Source organism: Xenia sp. Carnegie-2017, unplaced genomic scaffold, assembly GCF_021976095.1.
Source record: "Xenia sp. Carnegie-2017 unplaced genomic scaffold, XeniaSp_v1 HiC_scaffold_2, whole genome shotgun sequence".
Lineage (NCBI taxonomy): Eukaryota > Metazoa > Cnidaria > Anthozoa > Malacalcyonacea > Xeniidae > Xenia > Xenia sp. Carnegie-2017.
This window is the reverse complement of record NW_025813482.1, coordinates 2,428,978-2,456,761: the sequence shown is the minus strand read 5'-3', so window position 1 is coordinate 2,456,761 and position 27,784 is coordinate 2,428,978. Positions and strand designations below refer to the sequence as shown.

Here is a 27,784-nt window from a genome sequence, read left to right as displayed (position 1 = left end):
TATTCAATTCGAAATTTTGAACGATGAAATTGATCTTTGACCATTTGAAGTTGTCGTGCTTATTGATGATACTGTATTTTCTTTGCGCAACATTTTTGGGCAACAGGCAGTACTTAAGGATAAAACGGGACATGCTTATTTTAGCCATTTGGCGCGAACTCACTTATAATGTTCACTGATTTTGTTGTTCTCATGGAAAATGGAAGACGAATTTGTGTCTTCAAGTCTTTCTACCACTCACTTGCGTGTAAAAACTAAACTGAAACGCGATCGATGGGATGACTACTTGTGTTCAAACTTCAACCGCACCGAATCATGGTATCGAGCAGAAATTGATAAATTACGCTCAGAAATATCTGATTTGGAAGCCGAGCTAAACGAGGACAAGCAGTCGTTTTCAACTGTACATTTACTCCAGACTCTTGACAAGTTGACTGAAAACTTACCACACGACAAAAAGGCTTTGTTAGATGGAAAAGATATTCATGGCAAACTGCATGATGACGGCCATATCGATATCGAACGTCTAGAAAAGTTTACAGGCTTGTATATTCATGATATAATAATCCAAGTTGAGAAAGATGATGGGGTTAAATGTATTAGAAAACATCAAATACAAGGGGCTTGTCGTGGAATTGAATTTCAAATGAAATTCTCAGTAGAAGAGGTCACTCAGCAAGATAGTCAAAGTCAGTCAGGTAAATACAGTATAAAAGACAAGCTAGACTAGCAGAGTCAAGTCTCTCTATGCATGAGTGTTTGTTATTCAACAAATAATAGATGTTTACCAGTATTGCACAGTCTTATGCAAACGGAGGAGACAAATAGAAGAAATTGAGAACAGACCAGTGATTTCCACCTGCTTGAGAGTTCTCACAAATGTCGTAGGTTGTATAATCAAGTGCAAACACAAAAAAAACATCTTCTATTTTTTCTATAAAATACCAATCATGCAAAACAGATAAACTTAAAACAAATGTTTTAATTTTTCTTATAGCATGTATTGATGATTGATTTCTAAATTCTCTTTAGTTGATTTCATTCATTCAGCTCCAGTGGTTGAGCTCATATCGGTTTGCACAAGCAAATTGCAAACTCAGCCATTAACTAACCATTACAGGCATTTTATTGTTGTTATTTTATAAACCTGTATGTGTGAACAATGAGGCATAAATGAGGTGATTTGAATCAGATGTGAAACATTTATTTTAGCAATTGCTTATAAATCTGGTGCTTCTGTTAAGTACATTGTACAACTTTGTAAAACATCATTCCATTCAAGTGAAGCAATTATAATTTTCTTGTGCAGTTGTTCTTTTGTTTGCATGAGAATTTCACAATTTTTTTCTCATTACCATTGCTCATCAGAACAATTTACATTGTTTGGGATATATTCAGGATGCTGTGGTATATTGGAAAAATATATCGATTAGATACTAAAAAATTACTGTAGCAATTGTATGCCGAAATATAAATTTATGAAAATTATGAAAATTGGTTTAGTTAAAAAAAGTGTTAAAATTGATATGTACCCTACAAAGGAAGCAAATTTCAATTTTCCAAGGTGACCAAACTAAATTGAATGGCAGTTTTTTGTAACAGTAAAGGTTGCCTAATATTTATGTTCAAATTAAATTGATGATAAATCAAATTCACAATTGAAGTTTTCTATACAATGTTTTTGTTTAAATAAATGTTGTTTTTTTTTTTGGTTTAGAGGTCATTTATGGCAGTTGATAGTTTCTAATTTGTTTATGCAAACAAATGAAAGACTGATAATTTAGTCTCAAAAGATCATCTGACTTCCATGTTAATATACAACTGAGTTGTTTGCTCTGGTCTGAGATTATATAATAATAATAATAATAATAATAAGGACTTTATTTGAAGAGGGGGACACGAACAGCTGAAAAGCTGACAAACCTGTGGCCCTCTAACTAGATTATACAGCATTACAAAAACTGATAAATGAATAAATATATAAATAATTACAAAATTCTATGATAAAAATAGCAGGACACATAAAAATATTCAAAAGATAAAATTAATTTATAAAAATTAAAATTAAAATTAGGTAGTGTGCTATTGCTTAATATTGTTTCAAAGTTGTCCAGGTTTTTATATGAGCTTATAAAATGCTTTTCACAGCTGTTTTGAATAGATTTATACTAGGCTTTTTTGATATCATGGGAAGGCTGTTCCATAACTTAACTGCGTCAACACTGAATGCCTTGCCACCATCGTTATTTCTTAGGTATTTGGGACACTAAATTTAAATTGCCATGCCTCGTGGACCTATTGAACAGAACTGTTCGTCTTGAACAAATCTTTGATATAAATAGGAACATCGCATTTGAGGCTCTTAAAAATCATGGCACATTTGTTTAGTTTTATTTCGTCAAAAAAAGGCAACCAGCCTAGTTTACAAAGTTTCAACACTTCTAGAATAAGGGTCTACTCCAAGAATTACTCAGGCAGCCCTTTTCTGTAACCTTAGGAGACAGTGGAGTTCTTTAACGTCGCAGGTATTCCAAACCATGCTCCCGTACATAGGACGGGTTTAATCAAAGCGTTGTAGTATAAAGTCTTTCTTTATTGGAAGGTATCTCTTTATCTTTTCAATAAACCAATACGCAGAGAAAGCTTGGCCTTTAGGCTGAAATGTGGTCACTAAATGTAAGATCTTGATCGAGTGTTACACCAAGCAATTTATAAGAGGTTACTTGTTCTATTTCAGCCCCATCAAGGGTTACTGACAGGTGATTGCCATCAACTAATGATGAATGTAGCCTTTCCGGTGATAAGTAATGCTTTGGTTTTAACAGCGTTTAGGACCATCCCATTTTCGCAGACCATACTTAATTTATCCATGTATTCTTGAGACGTCGTTCCAATTCCAAAGGTGCATTATCGATATTAGCGCTGGCTTTAAATGTGGTGTCATCCGCGTAAGCATGAATAGTTGAGTCCGATCCAACAGCTTCGGAAGATCATTGACGAAAATTAAAACAGTAGAGGTCCTAATATGCTACCTTGAGGAACTCCATTGGTTAGCATAAGTTGTGACGAAGTCGAGTTATTTACAGTGACACACTGTTTGCGATTGAGTAGATAGCTCTGCAATAGCTTTACAACATTATCTGGAAATCCATATGATCTTAACTTTACTAGGAGATTGTCATGATTGATCAAGTCGATATCACAACAATGAATGTAATTGGTATCCATAAAGTTTGTCAACTGACTTGTGTTTCTATTTTTTATCACGTAACTGGTCTTGTTTGTCAAGTACCTGACTTTCTACCATACCTATGGTATAATATACAAACCATCTCAGTATTTGCTAAAGGGATGTGCAAACTTTGTTGAACTTTCCAAGGAACTTTCTCCGTAAATTGCCTTTCAATATTTCAATAGCGATTGCGTTACTTTAATTGAGCAGAACATCCGGTTCGACTGTAAATTGATAATCACAAATTATGTCGTCGAGATAATTTGACTTCTAGGTTTGAAATAGCGTAGCTTGGAGCTTGGTCATTTTCGACAAATGAAAATTGTCTCTTTTGTGCGTCCAATCCTGAACCATGTCTCTCTGTTTTAATGAGTTTATAGTTTAAAGAGAAAAGAAAGTTAATCAAAGGAGGATTTTTCTTTCAAGTTTCTATAATTACAAATAATGTCACAGTAAGTGTGGATTTTTATAAAAAAGGTTGAACATAACAATGAAATTTAAAGACATTATAGCTATATACGAGTCATGCTGTGGCTAATGAATAAAATGAAATACTTGCTTTTAGAGAAGCCTTTACATTCAAGATTAAATATGAGTTAATTGCAATCACAACTGAATCGTTGGCAATCTACTTCTATTCCATAAAGATATTCAGAAAGTAGCGAAAACAATGTATAATATTATTTAGACCGTTTCATCACTTCATTTCACGACATTGCCATCTATTCATCAATTCAGGTTACCCATGTGTATGCTTGCGTACCTTTTTTTAATTTTACTTTTATACATGTAAAATCTACAGCTGCTTTTTTGTTTTATCTGCAGCAAAAACAGGAGATGCTTGTGAAGACAACCCTCGAATCATTTATCTGGAAGTCGGTTTGAAAAATGAAGAAGTATCTTCATATTTTTTGGAATATGTATCTTCATATTTTTTGGAATATGTGCAAGAAGAAAAACAATTACAGCAGTTTTTTGTAACATTGCAATGTTATGGAAAATGGAAAAAATACAGATTGAAAACATTTAACCATTTTCGTAATAAATACCCAGAATTAGTGACGTATGTACCTTTACAAGATGATGACGTCATGACAGCTTGCAACAAGCAGCATCCAAATTTTCTTATCAACATTGTTTGGAAGATAATCATCTCTAGAACTGGTGATGTTAAACCAACATTTGCTATGTAGGCTGTCATACCGACAAAACATGATAACGGTAATTTTCTTAAGAATATGTTGAAAAGTGTAGGTATAGAAAAATCAATTGAGGTAATACTCCTTACCATGACAGAATAAATGGAGGCGAAGTAGCGGGGGTTTTTTTTACAATAAATTTGTCATAAAAATATGTAGATAAATCAGAGATAATTAGTGTAGCTACCATGGCACAAACTTCAAATCACTTTTAACCGCAACGTTTTATAGAAGAGAAGAAAAAGATTAAAGTAAAGTCTCCAAATTTAAACGTGTGCGCAGACCTTTACTTCCAAGAGAAATTGCATCTGCGGTCTGTGCAACTTTCTGCGCCTGTTTATTTCCGATTTTGCACACTAATATTTAAATGCATGACTGCAATTGGAAGTAATGTAAGGATTGCTTAATTAAGTGACGATATTTTGTTTTCCATCACCATTTCTACTGCATGTTAGTTTCTAAATTTTGGGGAAAACGACAAGTTGTATAGTTTGGCCATTTCTACACACTTTGGTTTTCGAATCCATCAAATTTCGATCTGTTGCCTTTGAAAACAGCTTAAAGGACAGGACTGGAAGACAAGTTAACACAATTCTTCAAACTATAAAAAGAACACGCTGACTACTCCTTTAGTTGCGGTTTTTTTTCTCCCTAAAATCTAAAGAAAAAAGGCCTAACAAGCTTTCCCCTCGAACAGGCTAACCAAATACTGAAAAGTAAACTTCTGCATATTCAATCACAAGTGATGTTGGTAAAAAGAGGTTACAGAAAATAACAGACAATTATGCACTTTGCCTTTACCATGAGTACCATGAGATAAAGACTGAATTATGGACAGACGTCATCAGTGCAAAACGTTCAGAACTTACGTTTACTACATATAAAGAAAGAAAGTCATTAATTGTTGGTGATCAACATTTCTTCTTGTATTTTATCATTGAACTTAAGTGCATGTAAGGATATTTAAAGGAAAATAATGGTGACGTCACTGATGTGGTATTAGATAAATTAAAATGTTTAATACAGATAATGCCAAAATACGTACATATGTGCATTAAAACCTTAAATCACTGAGTACAGACTACACAGGTCAGCTCCTTTCCACCGACATATGGTGGACACGGTAAAGAACCACAATGGCCTTCAACAAAATACAGCAATGCTCCATTTCTATTTGCATGAGATCCATGCATTGCCTCTGGCTTGCCATCAACACAAATGTACTCAGATCGCTTGTGAGTATAATGTTCAGCCATTAAATAACCTTTGTATTCCAAGGTCCACCCTGAAGGACAGATATTGCGCGCTGGAATCATCATGTGACTACCACGTGACTTAGCATGACATACAGCACAAGGAGCATCTCGGTCGTGTAAGTTCGGATTTGGAAATATATGTTTCTCAGCAGAGGAAATCTCGTATTCAGAACCATAAATGATTGCTCTACTTTGATAACCAGCAGCGTATTTCTCGTATATTGGATTCAACGGTAAACAGAGATAATTTGATCCACTTCCACTGTGTGAATAATACGATCCTCCGATTGCTCCTGTTTTTCATAAAAATATGCTTTATAACTACAACTAATGAATACGACTACATGGTTTTTACAAGAACATAGGTTATGATACAAATGTCGATTCGCGTATATTACGTCGAACATTTACAGTTAAAAAGAAATATGACAACTCAGTTTTACGTTCTGAGCACATAAAAAATTCTAATGAGCATATTTAATAAAATTCTTATGTCTGATTCACACGAGTAAAGTAAACAAAATCAAGAGCGTTAACAAGATTAAACAACGACATTTATCAAAGCATTTGACACAAATGTAAGGGACGAGAGGAGCCGCTGTAAAAAAGTTTGATGATTGGTCTGGTAAATTGTCAACATTAGCAGGTCTGGCAAAAAAACAAGTGTTGAAGAAGTTATGACGTGAACTTTGAAGTCAAGAAGTCTGTTGTTTGATTGTGAGTTGATGCAAGCATAAGGGAAAGACTTCATCTTAAAATAAATAGAAAGCCGATTTCTTTGTTTTGAAAACATTAGAAAATTTTCAAAATAGGAAACAGAAGTTTTATCGCTCATACATGCTTATTTTACTTGCTTAAACCTATACTGGTTGTAGCTAAATCATGAATCGCAATTACGTAGATTTTCTTACCAGAATAAATTTCAACAGTTTTTGCTGTGTTAGGACAATGTTTTCTTCCCCATCTGGTGTAGACCACTCCACCGGTTGACGTGGGTTTACTTTTAGGTCCTGGTGGCCCAGCTGGACCTGGTTTTCCCTGCTTACCACGAGGACCTTATAATATTTAACTTTAATATTAGCACCTTTGACTGTATGAAGCCTAGACAGGAGTAGTTTTCAAATGTCCTTTAGACACGGTGAAATAAACGACTTTTAGAAATTAGGGGGCTTATAGGAACCCATTGGTGTCCAGACAACCACGATTTGTAGATCGTGGGGTTCCCTTACATAAAGGACACTTAAAAATTGGTTTCGTACTTGAACGTTTATGATATATGAATGAATACCACTTTTTTGAAGGTGCACTCATTTTTTAAAATCAACAGGTCACTCTGATGATTAAATAACATGATGCAGGTAAAAACTGAATAAAAATATCTAACATCAAAAAGTTTCATTACAGGTTTAACTATTGTAAATGATCATATTTTGAGTATGGAACACTTTGATCTTTTAAAAGCTTCCAGTATAAATTCTATGTCCCATTAGCTATTTAACTATGTAAGCCTATATGGATAATTGATGCTATATTATATTACATGTCTTTGTTAGTTCAAAAAACGTTTGCTTCTGGCATTTTAATATGTTTTCTGAACTTTTCTCACAGCAAAATCAGGGATGTATTACTATCGCTAATTAAGGGGGCTCATATTCATATATGCATGTTATAAATCCGTAGATAACAATACATTTCAAAAGATATTAACTCAGCATATCATGCATATATGAATAAGAGCCCCTCACCTAACTGGCGATAGCAATACATCCCTTAGCAAAACGTGCATTTATTGAACGTAACAACAATGTCATTTGAAATCGTTTATTTATAACGCTTAGAGACTGTTTAAGGATGTTATCAACTTTTGAAAGCGTCAAATTTTTCCTAATTTCATAACAATATTTATGATTTTCTTATTTCATTTATTTTTTGTGATGAGCAAATACAAGTGTAAAGAGATTATTGTGTGATGTCATACGTTCATAGTGGTTCATAGGTATTGTGAAATGCAAGTTTTGAAACCATATGTTTGTTTATTTCGATGCATTGTTGGTGTAATCAATTTCTTTGCATTGCGATTATTATTGACCCTCTAAAAAATTTGCTCAAGAATGGTGCAAATTTTTCCAAAACCAAGAGCACAGGCAATCTAAGATGTCATCTAAATCTATACATTTAGTCACATAATATCAAACCAGTCAGACTAACTATCGCACCTTAGCAATGACATGCTTTGGCGAATATAACATTAACGCGTATATACTAAAGCGTTAATAATAAAACTAATAACTCATTAAAAATATTTCGCGAATAAAAAAGCACCAAGGCTTAAATAACTCATCCATTTCTTCATCACAATCTGCTATCACACAAAACACGACAAAAAGAAAATGCATGTATAAAGTTCTAACCATTTCGGAAAAGAGCTTGCTATAAAAATCTCTAATAGACTTTTTACGTTCCGTTTGAATTAAACATTTAAGTAATTAGAATCCATAAAATCAGGGTCTGGACTCGTAAATGACACGCAGCCAAAAAGGTAGTAATTCACTTTATACGAGTTTATAAGCTATTTTGTCAAAATCGATCAAATAGTTTATTTAGCTAAGAGGGATATAAGAGTTAATAAAAGATTTAACGCAGTTTCCAGGAAATACATTTAACCACACATGCACTACAGATAAAAAAAATGACTTCTGTTAAAAAAAACTCACCACGCAATGAAGCATCTCTGCCATCACGTCCTAAATTGTAAAGTTATTTTAGAAAAATTAGATTCAGTAGTAATAGAGCTACGTTGTGGTAGTAAACATTCTCTTAAAATATTTCACTACTTCAAAAGTAAAGAATGTTGTATAACTCACCATCTCTGCCTGGAAGTCCTGGAAGTCCTCGACAACTTGTTACTTTGCCATTCTGTCTCTTAAAAATACTTAACAAACAGTTAAAGTCGTAACTATAAAGCGATAATTCGCGGCTAGCCTAAATTCAGTGAAACGTGAAACGATTTAATATATGGAAAGGAGTACAAATTTAAAAAAAAAGCGCCATACGAAGTAATTTTGTGTATTTTCTATCCATGCAAAGTCCGAATGTTGAGAAAATGCCAAGTAAATTTGCTAGATGATTAGTACTCTCTTAGTTTAATCTGTCTGAATCATTTCAAGTTTCTCCAATCTTCAGCTACCAAGGCTTGTGAAATTAAACTCCCTCGAACAATTGAGGAATGACGAAACAAACTCAATAATTGGGGGTACAAAAAGAGTTCAAAACAAAAAAATCATACCAATCCCTATTTAATGAGTGCGTACTAGTGTACGTGTATGTGCGAGCTAAAATGAGTACGGAAAAATGTTTTCAACTGGTTACGATTTTTAGTAGTTCTTTTATAGGTTACTTCAATGCAACCTAAATATGATCAGTAATCATAAAATATGCCACCTTTCAACACAGAATATCGTATCTAAAATATCAAATGATAATACAAGTGATTACCACAAACCTTTCTTTTGCTTTGTCTTTTAACTTCAACATGGCTTTTTTGTCATCATTATAATTGCAGTAGATGACTTTTATTAGAAAAAGGAAAATAATCTGGAGAGTAGCGATGTACATTATTTTACGTTTTTTCATAAGACAAAACTTCTCCTCTCTGTCAGCTATTGCAGTTACAAGTAAACTTTTGCAATGCAGTCTGTGATATTTTTAGTCAGTTTTATCCAATCATATGCTTTGTTTTCATATTTCATCCAATCGATGGCTTCCATCAATTTATTCAGAGACAAATGAGTGAAATTGCTTTCCTTCAGCTCCACAATGATTTTTCTAGTTAAAACAAGAACTATCCATTGAAACACCCTTTATTTATAATTCTGCGTTGGGCATTGTGTAGCCATATTAATGCATTAAGTTTGATTTGTCAAGCGTCTCCTTTGTCTTTGATTGGCTCGGTCTTTTGTCTGATTGAAACTTCCTTCAGTTCTTCTTTTCTATTCTTTTAATAGATTGCACTCACACAAACAGCTGGAGTACTGTAATGTTACAATGTGCATCAACATATTAATTATGCAACGTCGTTGTTATTTTTTTAACTTTGGCGAAGGTTATGGTCACTTTGTTCCTTGTAATGTGTATGCTATATTTTGTTTATGCTGTATATTAAAGATCGTTGAATGTCGATGGTTGTCTATTCATTTAATAAAGAGTACAAAGTTCATGTGAGCAGAGACGAAACTAGAACGTTAATTGAGGGTTTATATTCATATATTCAGTTGTGCCCTACTGATTTCTTTTGAATTCAAAATACTTTCAAAAGAAATTAGTATGGCACAACGTAATATATGAATATACACCCCCAATTAACGTTCTAGTTACGCCTCTGCATGAGGGAATTTATATTTACTGATAATCATTTGCAAGAAGCAATTGTTTATTTGCTTTACGGTGAGGATATAGTTGGCGATAAATACTTAGTCAGTAGCGTAGCCTGCCAGCAAATTTTAGTCTCGAAATGTGAATTTGAGGACATTATTATTCATTTTGTTAGAAATTTATTCTTTTCATAGTACGTGAACAAAGAAAAATTAACATAGTATCATACGTAGTACGACTATAGCAGTGGACTACACGGTGTATGAAAAATTTAACGGATAGGAAAACGTTGCTTATGCTGTCAGCTTGTAGGATTTGCAAAATCCATTGATGGAATAGATTGTTAGACTTCCAATGAATCATCTGACAGTAAAATGTTTGTAAATAGTAACAATTTTAGAATGAGAATTGTGTTACCGAGAAGCATTTTGAAATAGATTGCGCACAAAAATGACTTAGTTAAAAGCAATTTGAACTCATAGGGTTAAAATATGGCACATATTGTTCAAGCCAAAAAGTTTTGCAAAATTTGTCAAAACATAAAAGAACGCTAAGCAAACCTTTATTAATTATTCATATTTCATTATTTGTATTATCTTTAGCTCAAAATTATGCATAATTCATGAGGAGTATGAAACAGCATTGAAATAAAAAATTTATACAATCGGCACTTTTGAACAACGAGCCATAATTTGAATCTGTGTGTTGTGATTGCTTTTTAAATGTCTCATTTTCGTGTGCAATTTTAATAATTTTAGAAAGTAACACAATTCTCATATTCAAAATTGTCATTGTTGGCGATAATTTCACTGTCAGATAGACCATTGGTCCAACTATTTCTAACAAATGTTTTGCAGATCTTGCAAGCAGATGACTTTAGTGACGTTTTCCAAACTATTCATTTTTCATAGATCTTGTAGTAGTAACGCCATTCTAATTACCAATCCTGCTAATAAACTGATGTCATTTTAGTACTAAATTATAAATAGGAAGTTTTAACAAGGAGATAAGAACATTGCATGGTTTAAGTATAATTTCACATTCTGTAAATATTTCATAAAAAAAAACATATAACCGTGTTTTCACAGGCTTATGAAAATCATGAATACCTTTGAGAGAACTAGAGATCGAAGGTTGAGATTGATTTAATTGATAGTGATCAAATTGTTTTGTACGCTGAGGCTATTATAAAACAAGCTAGATCAATAAGTGCACGCGATTTATTATTTTTCTTTTATAATAAAGAATCGGTTATCATCGAGTTTGACTTAAGCCCAATGTCAATTTCATCTTAGTATACTGGAAAAAATAAACTAAAAAGGTTGATGTTAGCATAGACAAAAAGATACGACAGTAATTTTATGTGTGTCAGTGTGTGAGAAGTAGCCACAGTTTTTAAGAGTAGCTGCTGCGCATGCGCAGATAAATATCATCTGTTAAAAATCGTCTATCTTGTTGCATATTTTGGTTATGTTTTGGCCATTACAGAATAAGCAAATGACTGTGGGGGCATAAGGTTTAAGTGACAAACTTTTCATTGATAACGCCTTGTCATTCTCATGAAAGATCGTGGAATCAATGATGATTTCAATATTCTATACATCCAAATATTTTGGTAGTAGTGCATACTACACAGTCTTAAATTGAAGATTCCTCTCAATTTTGTGTAAGTCATTGATCATATCCAAACGATGTACATTCAAAGTTTTGTTGACTCTGACAGACACAAGATTTGTTCAAATGTAATTAATTTCTCTTAGAAAAAAAACCAGCTGGTTTGTCTTCGCTGAGCTGACATTTAAACCAATATTCGTAAATATTTTGTAAGTACCTGTTTCAGATATCGACCTTATTGATAATGAAAAAGGGAAAGAAGTAACTAGATAATTTGCTCCTTGATCTTGTTTTTATCTGATAGGGGAAGGTAATTGTTAATTTTATAAGACACGTGACAGAAAGGATTAATTGTAGAGCCCTCCCCCCAGTTTAATTTAAGATTTTGAATATTTGTTGAGCGATTTTCCATTACTTCAAAGGTTGGGATCTGGCGTCCCACCTCACCGATTTTGTTTATGCAATGAACATTAAAAGGTGAACTCGTATTTATGAAAGCTTTTAAAGCAAATGTTTCTGTCAGTAACTACTGAAAATATTTATTTGGATGCTGCTCTTTAAGAGACATTCTTCTTTCTGCAGTTTGAACAATGCATGCGGCTTCTTAACCCTTCGTGGGATGCGTTTTTTATTTTATTTGGTCTTATTCCGCAGTAATCAATGTGGATTGGTGTTGGATGTAAGTTGTCAATTGGCATGATGGCTTCCAGTACTAGTCGAATGCGTTTTCTAATCAATAAGGGCAGTAAGTAATCTTATTAGATATGCATATAGCACCAGGTTTCACAGTTAAGTGAGTGCAGAGTTTAATTTATTTATTATGTAGAGGTGCACTTAAAAGGTCAATGAAGGGCAGTCAATTTTATTCAAAATTTAAGGTGAATGCTGGACTTTATTCATGTTTTACTGTAAATTTTATACTCCATATTACATACGCTAAATTGCAGGACAATATAAGTAATGCATGTCTTTCATACTGTAATCCTTTTACCTTCCACAATTTTAAAATGGTCCTATTATGGGAAAACTCAAATATCTAAAATAACTCTGAGTATTATCATTTCAGTCTTAGTAATAAGGTTATGGGATGATCGGGCGTAAAAGATATGAAAAAACCGCTGCTGAAAAACATTTAAACGAGGCAACAGTTTTCCAGGCTGTTTTCTTACTGAATAAACGCCAATTGAGCAAACAACTTTTTGCTTCAAATGGTGCTCGTTAGAGATTTGTAACTAATGATGATGCTCGGTGGAGATTTGTTAGCAGTGATGATGGCATACAGCAATTCAAAATAGGTACGCATTGTGTACATGCTTTATATGGTGCTCGGTGGAGATTTGTTAGCAGTGATGATGGCATACAGCAATTTAAAATAGGTACGCATTGTTACATGTTTTATATGGTGCTCGGTGGAGATTTGTTAGCAGTGATGATGGCATACAGCAATTCAAAATAGGTAAGCATTTTGTACATGTGGGTAGCCTCACAAATTTATAGACACAATGAATTAAATTAATAAAGTAGTTCAAATAATGATAAATATTTAGCATTCTATACACCAAATTGTCATTTTCATTGAAAATAGTTTTTCTCTATAGACATCATACACACTAATCCCATGTAAAAAATTGTATTTTAAAACTGGTTGTTTTTTTAGTTGATATGACGATATATATTAATATGTGTAGATATCAAAAGATAAATTGACCTGATTCTTATCAAAACAAAGTACATGCGAACATTAAAGTTTTCATAGATAACAAATGTGTTTATAAATTTTGTTAACATTTTTAATTTGCCCTGAAAAGTATAAGAGAGACCTAAATAAAAGATTGATTCGATGAGTTTAATTATTCAAGGTGATATCACAAGGTATCAGAAGATTGAGCTTATTGATGCACTTTTGTAATAACTACCATGACAGAAACTGCAACGAAAAGTAAAGAAAAGAAAAAAAAACACAAAAGAATAGAAACAAGTCAAACTAAAGTTTCAAAATGTAGCTTGCATGCATACCAGTGGCGGATCCATTGTACGTCAAAGTAAATTATGGCTCCTCAATTTTAAATTCAAATTACTCAGACTCTAATGCATTTAGAAATGTAAATATACGCTAAAGTGTGCTGCAGTAATTTATTATGACGTGCTTTGGATCCACCAGTGATGCAGAAATCACTAACAAAAAGTTAAGTCTGAGGACTGTTTAATTTCAAAGGAAAACTTGCAGTGATTATTTTACCAATTCCAGCAAATTTAAGGGAAGATACCTTATGCAATAATTTGTGCATAAATTATGCTGTGTACTGCAAATAAATTTTGCATACATGACTGCAACTAAAAGTGACCTAACCATTGATTACGTGATATTGTTTTGTTTTTGTCACCATCTCTATGTAAGTTTCTAAAGGTGAGGAAAATGGCAATTTGTCAAGTTTTGCAATCTGCACACAATTTGAATTTCTATCTGTTGACAGTTCAAAACGGCTTAAAGAAAACAACAGAACAACTGGGCAATACATTCCTTCAAACTATACGAAAACACGCTGGCAACTTCTGCCATTTCTCTTTTATTTCTCGTCTTGTTTGGAAATATTGCATTTTGTCCTCAGTAAATTACGTTAATTAGTTCCTGCATAAAATCTTTTCCCTAAAATCAGAAAATAGGCCTAGCGAGATATATTTGGAACAGACTAACCAAACACTACAAATTAAACTTTTTCATAACCAATCGCAAGTGACACTGGTAAAAAGATGTTACAGAAAATATTAGACAATTATGCACTTTGCCTTTACCATGAGTACAATGAGATAAGGACAGAACTATAAACAGACGGACATCATCAGTGCAAAACGTGCAGAACTTACGTTTACTGCATAAAAAGATAACAAGTCATAAATTGTTGGTGATCAACAGTTAATCTTCTATTTTCATCATAGTACTTAAGAGCATGTAAGGATATTAAAAGAAAAATAATGGTGACATCACAGATATGTTATTAGTAGATGAATTAAAATTTCTGTTTTATTTGTGTTGCTACAGCTAATGGCAAAATACGTACATATGTGCATTAAGACCCTATAATTCATTGAGTACAGATTATGCAGGTCAGCTCCTTTCATTGAGATCGCCATCAACACAAATGTATTCAGATCGCTTGTGACTATGATGCGCAGCCATTAAATAACCTTTGTATTCCATAGTCTATCCTGAAGGATAGATATTGCGTTGGAATCATTGTGATTACCACGTGACTAAATGTTGCAAGTATCCTCTGTCGTGAGTTTGGATTTGGAAATATATGTTTCATGAATCATGAATCGCAATTACGTAGATTTCTGATTAACTTTCATAGTTTCTAATTTGTTTATGCAAACAAATGCAAGACTGATAATTTAGTCTTAAAAGATCATCTGACTTCCATGTTAATATACAACTGAGTGTTTGCTCTGGTCTGAGATTATTTTACAACAATGAATATAATTGGTATCTATAAAGTTTGTCAACTGACTTGTGTCTCTATTTTTTTATCACCTAACTGGTCTTGTTCGTCAAGTACCTGACTTTTTACCATACGTATGGTATAGTATACAAACCATCTCAGTATTTGCTAAAGGATGTGCAAACATTGTTGAACTTTCGAAGGAACTTTCGCTGTAAATTGCCTTTCAATATTTCAATAGCGATTGAGTTACTTAATTTGAGCAGAACATCCGGTTTGACTGTAAAATGATGATTACAAATTATCTCGTCAAGATAATTTGACTTCTATGTTTGAAATAGCGTAGCTTGGAGCTTGGTCATTTTCGACAAATGAAAATTTCTCTTTGTGCGTGCAATCCTCAACCATGTCCCTCTGTTTTAATGAGTTTATAGTTTAAAGAGAAAAAAGTTAATCAAAGGAGGATTTTTCTTTCAAGTTTCTATAATTACTAATAATGTCACAGACAGTGTGGATTTTAAAAAAGGTTGAACATGACAATGAAATTTAAAGACATTATAGCTACGTACGAGTCAGTTGTGGCTAATGAATAAAATGAAATACTTGCTTTTAGAGAAGCCTTAGCATTCAAGATTAAATATGAGTTAATTGCAATCACAACTGAATCGTTGGCAATCTACTTCTATTCCATAAAGATATTCAGAAAGTAGCGAAAACAACGTATAATATTATTTAGACCGTTTTCATCAATTCATTTCACGACATTGCCATCTATTCATCAATTCAGGTTACCCATGTACGCTATGCGTACCTTTTTTAATTTTACTTTTATACATGTAAAATCTACAGCTGCTTTTTTCATTTACAGCAAAACAACACTCGAATCATTTATCTGGAGGTCGGTTTGAAAATGAAGAAGTATCTTCATGTTTTACATTTTTTGAATATGTGCAAGAAGAAAACAATTACAGCAGTTTTTGTAACATTGCAATGTTATGGAAAATGGAAAAAGACAGATTGAAAACATTTAACCATTTTCGTAATAAATACCCAGAATTAGTGACGTATGTACCTTTACAAGATGATGACGTCATGACAGCTTGCAACAAGCAGCATCCAAATTTTCTTATCAACATTGTTTGGAAGATAATCGTCTCTAGAACTGGTGATGTTAAACCAACATTTGCTATGCAGGCCGTCATACCAACAAAACATGATAACGGTAATTTTCTTAAGAATATGAAAGCGAAATTCACTGGTTTGTTGAAAAGTGTAGGTATAGAAAAATCAATTGAGGTAATACTCCTTACCATGACAGAATAAATGGAGGCGAAGTAGCGGGGTTTTTACAATAAATTTGTCATAAAAATACGTAGATAAATCTTATTAACATTTTGAATTTGCCCTAAAAAGTTAGATTAATTAATTAGTGTAGCTACCATGGCACAAACTTCAAATTTTTAACCGCAACGTTTTATAGAAGAGAAAAAAGATCAAAGTAAAGTCTCCAAATTTAAACGTGTGCGCAGACCCTTACTTCCAAGAGAAATTGCATCTGCGGTCTGTGCAACTTTCTGCGCCTGTTTATTTCCGATTTTGCACACTAATATTTAAATGCATGACTGCAATTGGGAGTAATGTAAGGATTGCTTAATTAAGTGACGATATTTTGTTTTCCATCACCATTTCTACTGCATGTTAGTTTCTAAATTTTGGAAAACGACAAGTTGTATAGTTTTGCCATTTCTACACACTTTGGTTTTCGAATCCATCAAATTTCGATCTGTTGCCTTTAAAAACAGCTTAAAGGACAGGACTGGAAGACAAGTTAACAAAATTCTTCAAACTATAAAAAGAACACGCAGACTACTTCTCCTTTAGTTGCGGCTTTTTTCCTCGTCGCATTTCTTTAAATCTCTAAAATAAAAAGGCCTAACAAGCTTTCCCCTCGAACAGGCCAACCAAATACTGAAAAGTAAACTTCTGCATATTCAATCACAAGTGATGTTGGTAAAAGAGGTTACAGAAAATACCAGACAATTATGCACTTTGCCTTTACCATGAGTACCATGAGATAAAGACTGAATTATGGACAGACGTCATCAGTGCAAAACGTTCAGAACTTACGTTTACTACATATAAAGAAAGCAAGTCATTAATTGTTGGTGATCAACATTTCTTCTTGTATTTTATCATTGAACTTAAGTGCATGTAAGGATATTTAAAGGAAAATAATGGTGACGTCACTGATGTGGTTATTAAATAAATTCAAAATAATGTTTAATTAGTGTTACTACAGATAATGCCAAAATACGTACATATGTGCATTGAAACCCTTAAATCACTGAGTACAGACTACACAGGTCAGTTCCTTTCCATGAATATATGGTGGACATGGTAAAGAACCACAATGGCCTTCAACAAAATACAGCAATGCTCCATCTCTATTTGCATGAGATCCATACATTGCTTCTGGCTTGCCATCAACACAAATGTACTCAGATCGCTTGTGAGTATAATGTTCAGCCATTAAATAACCTTTGTATTCCATAGTCCACCCTGAAGGACAGATATTGCGCGCTGGAATCATCATATGACTACCACGTGACTTAGCATGACATACAGCACATGGAGGATCTCGGTTGTGTAAGTTTGGATTTGGAAATATATGTTTCTCAGCAGAAGTAATCTCGTATTCAGTACCATAAATGATTGCATGACTCTGAGCACCAGCAGCGTATTTGTCGTTTATTGGATTCAAGGTAAACAGAGATAATTTGCTCCACTCCCACTGTGTGTATGATACGATCCCCGATTGCTCCTGTTTTCATAAAAGATGCTTTAGAACTACAACTAATGAATACGACTACTTGGTTTTACAAGAACATAGGTTATGATACAAATGTCGATTCGCGTATATTGCGTCGAACATTTACAGTTAAAAGAAATATGACTGTCCAGTGTTACGTTCTGAGCATATAAAAATTCTAATGAGCATATTTAATGAAATTCTTATGCCTGATTCACACGAGTAAAATAAACAAAATCAAGAGCGTTAACAAGATTAAACAACGACATTCATCAAAGCATTTGACACAAGCGTAAGGGACGAGGAGCCGCTGTAAAAAGTTTGATGATTGGTCGGGTGAATTGTCAACATTAGCAGGTCGGGCAAAAACAAGTGATAAAGAAGTTATGACATGAAATTTGAAGTCAAGGAGTCTATTGTTTGATTGTGAGTTGATGCAAGCATAAGGGAAAGACTTCATCTTAAAATAAATAGAAAGCCGATTTCTTTGTATTTGAAACCATTAAAAATACTCAAAATAGGAAACAGAAGTTTTATCGCTCATACATGCTTATTTTACTTGTTAAACCTATACTGGTTGTAGCTAAATCATGAATCGCAATTACGTAGATTTTCTTACCAGAATAAATCTCAACAGTTTTGTTGTTTTAGGACAATGTTTTCTTCCCCATCTGGTATAGACCACTCCACCGGTTGACGTGGTTTACTTTTAGGTCCTGGTGGACCAGCTGGACCTGGTTTTCCTGCTTACCACGAGGACCTTATAATATTTAACTTTAATATTAGCACCTTTGACTATATGAAGCCTAGACAGGAGTAGTTTTCAAATGTCCGTTAGACACGGTGAAAAAACGACTTTTAGAAATTAGGGGCTTATAGGAACCCATTGGTGTCCAGACAACCACAATTTGTAGATCGTGGGGTTACCTTAAAAGAAGGACACTTAAAAATTGACTTCTTACTTGAACGTTTATGATATATGAATGAATACCACTTTTTTGAAGGTGTATTCATTTTTTTAAAATCAACAGGTCACTCTAACATGATGCAGTTAAAAACTGAATAAAAATATCTAATATCAAAAAGTTTCATTACAGGTTTAACCATTGTAAATGAACACATTTTAAGCATAGAACACTTTAATCTTATAAAAGCTTCCAATATAATTTCTATGTCCCATTAGCTATTTAACTATATAGGCCTATATGGATAATGGATGCTATATTATATTACATGTCTTTGATAGCTCAAAAACGTTTGCTTCTGGCATTTTAATATGTTTTCTGAACTTTTCTCACAGCAAAATTAGGGATGTATTGCTATCGCTAATTAAGGGGCTCTTATTCATATATACATGTTATAAATCCGTACATTTCAAAAGATATTAATTCAGCATATCATGCATAAATGAATAAGAGCCTCCCCCTAACTGGCGATAGCAATACATCCCTTAGCAAAACGTGCACTTATTGAACTTAACAACAATATGTCATTTGAAATCGTTTATTTATAACGCTTAGAGACTGTTTAAGAATGTTATCAACTTTTGAAAGCGTCAAATTTTCATAATTTCATAACAATATTTATGATTTTCTTATATCATTTATTTTTGTGATGAGCAAATGCAAGTGTAAAGAGATTATTGTGTTATGTATAAATATGATTATTGTGCTATGTCATTTCATAGTGGTTCATAGGTATGTGAAATGCAAGTTTTGAAACCTCATGTTTGTTTATTTCGATGTATTGTTGGTGTAATCAATTTCTTTGCATTGCGTTTATTATTGACCCTATAAAAAATTTGCTCCAGAATGGTGCAAATTTTTCCAAACCAAGAGCACAGGCCATCTAACATGTCACAAGTCATCTAGTCACATAATATCAAACCAGTCAGACCTACTATCGCACCTTAGCAATGACATCATGCTTTGGCGAATATAATATTAACGCGTCTATACTAAAGCGTTAATAATAAAACTAATAACTCATTAAAAATATTCCGCAAATAAAAAAGCACAAAGGCTTAAATAACTCATCCATTTCTTCAGCACAATCTGCTATCACACAAAACACGACAAAAAGAAAATGCATGTATAAAGTTCTAACCATTTCGGAAAAGAGCTTGCTATAAAAATCTCTAATAGACTTTTTACGTTCCGTTTGAATTAAACATTTAAGTAATTAGAATCCATAAAATCAGGGTCTGGACTCGTAAATGACACGCAGCCAAAAAGGTAGTAATTTACTTTATACGAGTTTATAAGCTATTTTGTCAAAATCGATCAAATAGTTTATTTAGCTAAGAGGGGTATAAGAGTTAATAAAAGATTTAACGTAGTTTCCACGAAATACATTTAACCACACATGCACTACAGATAAAAAGAAAATAACCTTTGTTAAAAAAAACTCACCACGCAACGAAGCATCTCTGCCATCACGTCCTAAATTGTAAGGTTATTTTAGAAAAATTGGATTCAGTAGTAATAGAGCTATGTTGTGGTAGTAAACATTCTCTTAAAATATTTCACTACTTCAAAAGTAAAGAATGTTGTATAACTCACCATCTCTGCCTGGAAGTCCTGGAAGTCCGTCAAATGACTTGAACTTGCCATTCGTGTCTGTCTAAAAATACTTAACAAACAGTTAAACTCGTAACTATAAATGTTGATAATTCGCGGAAGTAGCCTAAATTCAGTGAAACTTAAAACGATTTAAATATATGGAAAAAGTGACAAATTTAAAATAAAATAAAAAACTCATTAATCTTTAATTAAGCGCCAAACGAAGTTGTTAAATTTGTACTTTTCATAAATGCAAATCCAAATGTACAAATGAGAAAATGCCAGAAGCAAATTTGCTAGATGATTAAATTAGCTTTCAAACTTCAATGCAAAATGACTCTCTCAAATCAGAGGTTTGAATAATCAAATTTTCATGAATAACATTGTAAATATCAATTTTACTATTGGAACAAAACAGCACTTGTCAAAGACATGACTCATTATATTAGGCTATTGCAATAATAAGTCAAAAAGAGTTAAAAAAAAAAAATCATACAAATCCTATTTAATGAGTGCGTACTAGTGTACGTGTATGTGTGAGCTAGTATGAGTAGGGAAAATGTTTTCAACTGGTTAAGATTTTTATTACTTCTTTTATAGGTACTTCAATGCAACCTAAATATGATCAGTAATCATAAAATATGCCACCTTTTAACACAACATATCGTATCTAAAATATCAAATGATAATACAAGTGTTTACCACAAACCTTTCTTTTGCTTTGTCTTTTAACTTCAACATGGCATTTTTGTCATAATTATAATTACAGTTGATGACTTTTATTAGAAAAAGTAAAATAATCTGGAGAGTAGCGATGTACATTATTTTACGTTTTTTCATAAGACAAAACTTCTCCTCTCTGTCAGCTATTGCAGTTACAAGTAAACTTTTGCAATGCAGTCTGTGATATTTTTAGTCAGTTTTATCCAATCATATGCTTTGTTTTCATATTTCATCCAATCGATGGCTTCCATCAAATTTATTCAGAGACAAATGAGTGAAATTGCTTTCCTTCAGCTCCACAATGATTTTTCTAGTTAAAACAAGAACTATCCATTGAAACACCCTTCATTTATAATTCTGCGTTGGGCATTGTGTAGCCATATTAATGCATTAAGTTTGATTTGTCAAGCGTCTCCTTTTTCTTTGATTGGCTCGGTCTTTGTTTGATTGAAACTTCCTTCAGTTCTTCTTTTCTATTCTTTTAATAGATTGCACTCACACAAACAGCTGGAGTACTGTAATGTTACAATGTGCATCAACATATTAATCATGCAACGTCGTTGTTATTTTATTAACTTTGACGAAGGTTATGGTCACTTAGTTCCTTGTAATGTGTATGCTATATTTTGTTTATGCTGTATATTAAAGATCGTTGAATGTCGATGTTTGTCTATTCATTTAATAAAGAGTACAAAGTTCATGTGAGTTGAGACGTAACTAGAACGTTAATTGGGGGGGGGGGAGGGTGTATATTCATATATTCAGTTGTGCCCTACTGATTTCTTTTGATTTCAAAATACTTTCAAAAGAAATTAGTATGGGACGACGTAATATATGAATATACACCCCAGCCCCACCCCACCAATTAACGTTCTAGTTACGACTCTGCATGTGAGGGAATTTATACTTACTGATAAACATTTGCAAGAAGCAATTGTTTATTTGCTTTACGGTGCGGATATAGTTAGCAATAAATACTTAGTCAGTAGCGTAGCCTGCCAGCAAATTTTAGTCTCAAAATGTGAATTTGAGGACATTATTATTATTCATTTTGTTAGAAATTCATTCTTTTCATAGCACGTGAACAATGAAAAATTAACATAGTATCATACGTAGTACGATTATATCAGTGGACTACACGATGTACGAAAAAATTTAACGGATAGGAAAACGTTGCTTATGCTATCAGCTTGTAGGATTTGCAAAATCTATTGATGGAATAAATTGTTAAACTTCTAATGAATCATCTGAGAGTAAAATGTTTGTAAGTAGTAACAATTTTAAGAATGAGAATTGTGTTACCGAGAAGCATTTTTGAAATAGATTGCGCACAAAAATGACTTAGTTAAAAGCAATTTGAAATCATAGGGTTAAAATATGGCACAAATTGTTCAAGCCAAAAAAGTTTTGCAAAATTTGTCAAAAACATAAAAGAACGCTAAGCAAATCTTTATTAATTTTCCATATTTCACTATTTGTATTATCTTTAGCTCAAAATTATGCATAATTCATGAGGAGTATGAAGCAGCACTCAAAAAAAATATTATACATTCAGCAATTTTGAACGAGCCATATTTTGAATCTGTGTGTTGTAATTGCTTTTTAAATGTCTCATTTTCGTGCGCAAGCTATTTAAAAAATTTTAGAAGGTAACACAATTCTCATTTTGAAAATTGTCATTTCACTGTCAGATAGACCATTGGTCCAACTATTTCTAACAAATTTTTTTGAAGATCTTGCAAGCAGATGACTTTAGTGACGTTTTCCAAACTGTTCAGATTTTTTGATACACCTTGTAGTAGCTACGCCAATTTAATTACCCCAATCCCTGCTAATAAATTGATGTCATTTTAGTACTCAAGTATAAATATAAAGAGTTAACAAAAAGACAAGAACATTGCATGGTTTACGTATAAGTTCACATTCTCTAAATATTTCATAAAAAAATAAAACATGTTACTAAGTTTTCACAGGCTTATGAAAATCATGGATACCTTTGGGAGAACTAAAGATAGAATGTTGAGATTGATTTAATTGATAGTGATAAAATTGTTTTGTACACTGAGGCTAATATAAAACAAGCTAGATCAATCAGTTCACGAGATTTATTGTTTTTCTTTTATAATAAAGAATCGATGATCATCGAATTTGACTTAAACTTAATGTCAATTTCATCTTAGTATACTGGAAAAAATAAACTAAAAAGTTTGGTGTTAGCATTGACAAAAAAATGCGACAGTAATTTTATGTGTGTCAGTGTGTGAGAAAGAAGCCACAGTTTTTAAGAGTAGCTGCTGCGCATGAGCAGATAAGTTAAGCTGTTAAAAAATGTCTATCTTGCTACATATTTTTGTTATCTTTTGGTCATTATAGAACAAGCAAATGACTATGGGGGCATAGGCTTTTAAGTGATAACGCCTTGTCATTCTCATGAAAGATTGTGGAGTCAATGATGATTTCAATATTCCATATGGCCAAATATTTTGGTAGTAGTGCATACTACATGGCCTTAAATTGATCATAGTCATTGATCAAAACAAACGATGTACATTCAAAGTTTTATTGACTCTTACAGACACAAGATTTGTTCAAATGTAATCAATTTCTGTTAAAAAAAACACCAGCTGGTTCGTCTTCGCTGAGCTCACATTTAAGTACTCTTTTTACATGCAGAGCAAAGCAAGTTTTATATTTTAAACAACAGCTGTTGAGTACGATTGACGGATACAAGTCTCCCTGCTAATTGGCTATTGACTTGTGAGTTACCTTACTGTCGTCTTATTAAAAAGTAGAAAAAATGTGAAAGTAGTTACGGCGTTGCCAGGCTCAGTTCTAAGAGGAAAGGTCACCAAACTTGCATTTTACATACTGGAAGTATTTAAACCAAAATTCGTAAATATTTTGTAAGTACCTGTTTCACATATCGACCCACAAATGAAAAAGGGAAAGAAGTAACTAGACAATTTGCTCCTGAATCTTGTCTCCTGCTGACAGGGAAAGGTAATTATTAATTTTATAAGACGGGTGACAGAAAGGATTACCTGAAGAGCCCTCCCTCGCAGTTTAATTTATCATTTTGAATATTTGGGGAGCGATTTTCCATTAGTTCTTTATGCCAAAGGTTGGGATCTGGCGTCTCACCTCAAAATTTTGTTGATGCAATGAACATCAAAAGGTGAACTCGTATTTATTAAAGCCTTTAAAGCAAATGTTTCTGTCAGTAACTACTGAAAATATTTATTGGGATGCTGTTCTTTAGGTGACTTTCTTCTTTCTACAGTTTGAACAATGCATGTGGCTTCTCAACCCTTCGTAGGATGCGTGTTTTGTATTACTTGGTCTTATTCCCCAGTAATCAATGTAGATTGATGTTGGATGTAAGTTGTCAATTGGCATGATGGCTGCCAGTACTAGTCGAGAGCGTTATCTAACCAATAAGAGCAATAAGTAATGTTATTAGATATACATACAGCACCAAGTTTTACAGTAAAGCGACTCCAGAGTTTAATTTATTTATTATGTAGAGGTGTACTTATATGTAATTACACTATCAAAAGTATGCTCTCTTATAAAAGGTCAATGAAAGGCAATCAAGTTTTTTCATTCAAAAATTTAAGGTGAATGCTGGATTTTCATGTTTTACTGTCAAATTTTATAGCTCCATACTGCATACACTAAATTGCAAGACAATATTAGTAATGCATGTCTTTCATACTGTAATCCTTTTATCTTCTAAAAGTTTATAATGGTCCTATAATCGGAAAATTTAAATATCTAAAATAACTCTGAGTAATATCATTTCAATCTTAAAAATAAGGTAATGGGATGATCAGGCGTAAAAGATATGAAAAAACCGCTGCTGGAAAACATTTAAACGAGGCAACAGTTTTCCAGGCTGTTTTCTTACTGAATAAACGCCAATTGAGCAAACAACTTTTGCTACATATGGTGGTCCGTGGAGATTTGTAGACAGTGATGGTGGCATACAGCAATTCAAAATAGGTGCGCATTGTGAACATGCCTCATATAGTGCTCAGTGGACATTTGTAAGCAGTGATTGTCGCATACAGCAATTCAAAATAGGTACGCATTGTGTACATGCTTCATATGGTGTTCGGTGGAGATTTGTAAACAGTGATGGCGGCATACAGCAATTGAAAATAGGTACGCATTGTGTACATGCTTCATATGGTGTTCGGTGGAGATTCGTAAACAGTGATGGTGGCATACAGCAATTAAAAATAGGTACGCATTGTGAACATGCTTCATATAGTGCTCAGTGGACATTTGTAAGCAGTGATGGTCGCATACAGCAATTCAAAATAGGTACGCATTGTGTACATGCTTCATATGGTGGTCCGTGGAGATTTGTAAACAGTGATGGTGGCATACAGCAATTCGCGTAAAACATCCTCATCAATAAGAAATTCACCAGTCCTTGATTTACTGTCTCTAGTTAGTACAACATAAGCCGCATCACTATGATGTCTGTCTTACGACATTGTTGTAGAGCATCTCCACCAGCAAGCATCTCCATTGCTGCTGTCTTGATAGCTACACAAGACAAGGTAAATTAACAACACTTGTTGGGGATTCATTTGTCCAAGTCCTGTGAGTATGATATTGATGAAGGGCGTTTATATAAAGATGAGGAAACACAAAGTAAGCCTCTAGGGCAGTTGCCTATGGATGAGGAAACTAAAATTAAAATGCACGAATGGGGAAGCACAGTAAGCACACGTATATGTTTACATACAGTAATACATAAAAGAACTCAACCAAATAATCCCCGAAAAAGATTATAAAGTCGTTCAAGTGACAGAAAAATGAAAAAAAAATATATTTAGATCGCTACTATTTAAATATAAAGTACTTTAGTACTTAATTATAAATATAAAGAGTTAACAAGAAGATAAGGACATTGCATGGTTTAGTATAATTTCACATTCTGTAAATATTTCATAAAAAAATAAAACATGTAACCCAGTTTTCACAGGCTTATGAAATCATGGATACCTTTGGGAGAACTAAAGATCGAATGTTGAGATTGATAGTGATCTGATTGTTTGATACACTAAGGCTAATATAAAACAAGCTAGTTCAATCAGTTCACGAAATTTATTGTTTTTCTTTTATAATAAAGAATCGATGATCATCGAATTTGACTTAAACTTAATGTCAATTTCATCTTAGTATACTGGAAAAAATAAACTAAAAAGTTTGGTGTTAGCATTGACAAAAAGATGAGACCGTAATTTTATGTGTGTCAGTGTGTGAGAAATAAGCCACAGTTTTTAAGAGTAGCTGCTGCGCATGCGCAGATCAATATCATCTGTTAAAAAGTCATCTTGCTACATATTTTTGTATCTTTGGCCATTATAGAATAAGCAAATGACTACGGGGGCATAAGCTTTTAAGTGATAACGCCTTGTCATTCTCATGAAACATTGTGGAGTCAATGATGATTTCAATATTCCATATGTCCAAATATTTTGGTAGTAGTGCATAGTAATTTGGTCTTGAGTTGGAGATTTTCTTAATTTTGGGTGAGTCATTGTTTATAGCTAAACGATGTACATTTAAAGTTTTATTGACTCTTACAGACACAAGATTTGTTCAAATGTAATCAATTTCTCTTAAAAAAACACCAGCTGGTTCGTCTTCACTGAGCTGACATTAAATTACTCTTTTTCCATGCAGAGCAAAGCAAGTTTTAAATTTTAAACAACAGCTGTTGAGTACGATTGACGGATACAAGTCTCCCTGCTAATTGGCTATTGACTTGTGAGTTACCTTACTTTCGTCTTATTAAAAAGTAGAAAAAATGTGAAAGTAGTCACGGTGTTGCAAGGCTCAGTTCTAAGAGGAAAGGTCACCAAACTTGCATTTTACATACTGGAATTATTTAAACCAATATTCGTAAATGTTTTGTAAGTACCTGTTCCAGATATCGACTCACAAATAAAAAAGGGAAAGAAGTAACTAGACAATTTGCTCCTGAATCTTATCTCCAGCTGACAGGGAAAGGTAATTAATTTTATAAGATGGGTGACAGAAAAAATTGCCTGAAGAGCCCTCCCTCGCAGTTTAATTTATCATTTTGAATATTTGGGGAGCGATTTTCCATTAGTTCTTTATGCCAAAGGTTGGGATCTGGCGTTTTACCTAACAATTTTGTTAATGCAATGAACATCAAAAGGTGAACTCCTAATTATGAAAGCCTTTAAAGCAAATGTTTCTGTCAGTAACTACTGAAAATATTTATTGGGATGCTGTTCTTTAGGTGACTTTCTTCTTTCTGCAGTTTGAACAATGCATGTGGCTTCTTAACCCTTCGTAGGATGCGTGTTTTGTATTATTTGGTCTTAATCCCCAGTAATCAATGTAGATTGATGTTGGATGTAAGTTGTCAATTGGCATGATGGCTACCAGTACTAGTCGAGTGCGTTATCTAACCAATAAGAGCAATAAGTAATGTTATTAGATATACATACAATACTAAGTTTCACAGTAAAGTGAGTCCAGAGTTTAATTTATTTATTATGTAGAGGTGCACTTATATGTAATTACAATATCAAA

General features: G+C 33.1%; 2 protein-coding genes and 2 long non-coding RNA genes across 7 annotated transcripts in view; 1 reads left to right on the top strand and 3 right to left on the bottom strand.

The window, feature by feature from the left end:
- Positions 1 to 27,784, bottom strand: part of LOC124439769 (hydroxysteroid dehydrogenase-like protein 2) — a 98,961-nt gene that overhangs the window by 2,298 nt on the left and 68,879 nt on the right. The gene's annotated exons all lie outside the window — the stretch shown is intronic.
- Positions 122 to 4,583, top strand: LOC124439763 (centromere protein P-like). 4 transcript variants are annotated; one of them, XM_046990026.1, is made up of 3 exons: positions 126 to 698; positions 998 to 1,000; positions 4,058 to 4,583. In XM_046990026.1, exons 1-3 carry the CDS (start codon positions 200 to 202, stop codon positions 4,423 to 4,425), a joined length of 870 nt encoding a protein of 289 aa, XP_046845982.1. In that variant the 5' UTR covers positions 126 to 199; the 3' UTR covers positions 4,426 to 4,583. The 4 variants fall into 4 exon arrangements, with proteins under 4 accessions (XP_046845984.1, XP_046845985.1, XP_046845982.1 ...); XM_046990028.1 differs by lacking the exons at positions 998 to 1,000; positions 4,058 to 4,583 and adding an exon at positions 1,033 to 1,308 and having other exon boundaries at positions 122 to 698; XM_046990029.1 differs by lacking the exons at positions 998 to 1,000; positions 4,058 to 4,583 and adding an exon at positions 1,718 to 1,846 and having other exon boundaries at positions 123 to 698.
- On the bottom strand, positions 1,880 to 15,915 carry LOC124439790. Its single transcript, XR_006946471.1, has 3 exons — positions 15,905 to 15,915; positions 9,543 to 9,545; positions 1,880 to 1,961 (listed from the first exon to the last, which is right to left on the bottom strand). It is a non-coding gene; the product is annotated as an uncharacterized LOC124439790 (long non-coding RNA).
- On the bottom strand, positions 6,627 to 8,677 carry LOC124439784. Its single transcript, XR_006946462.1, has 3 exons — positions 8,552 to 8,677; positions 8,402 to 8,431; positions 6,627 to 6,742 (listed from the first exon to the last, which is right to left on the bottom strand). It is a non-coding gene; the product is annotated as an uncharacterized LOC124439784 (long non-coding RNA).

Excerpts from the sequence above, each read along its gene's own strand:
- LOC124439763 (XM_046990026.1), top strand. The coding sequence starts at position 200 with ATGGAAGACGAATTTGTGTCTTCAAGTCTTTCTACCACTCACTTGCGT.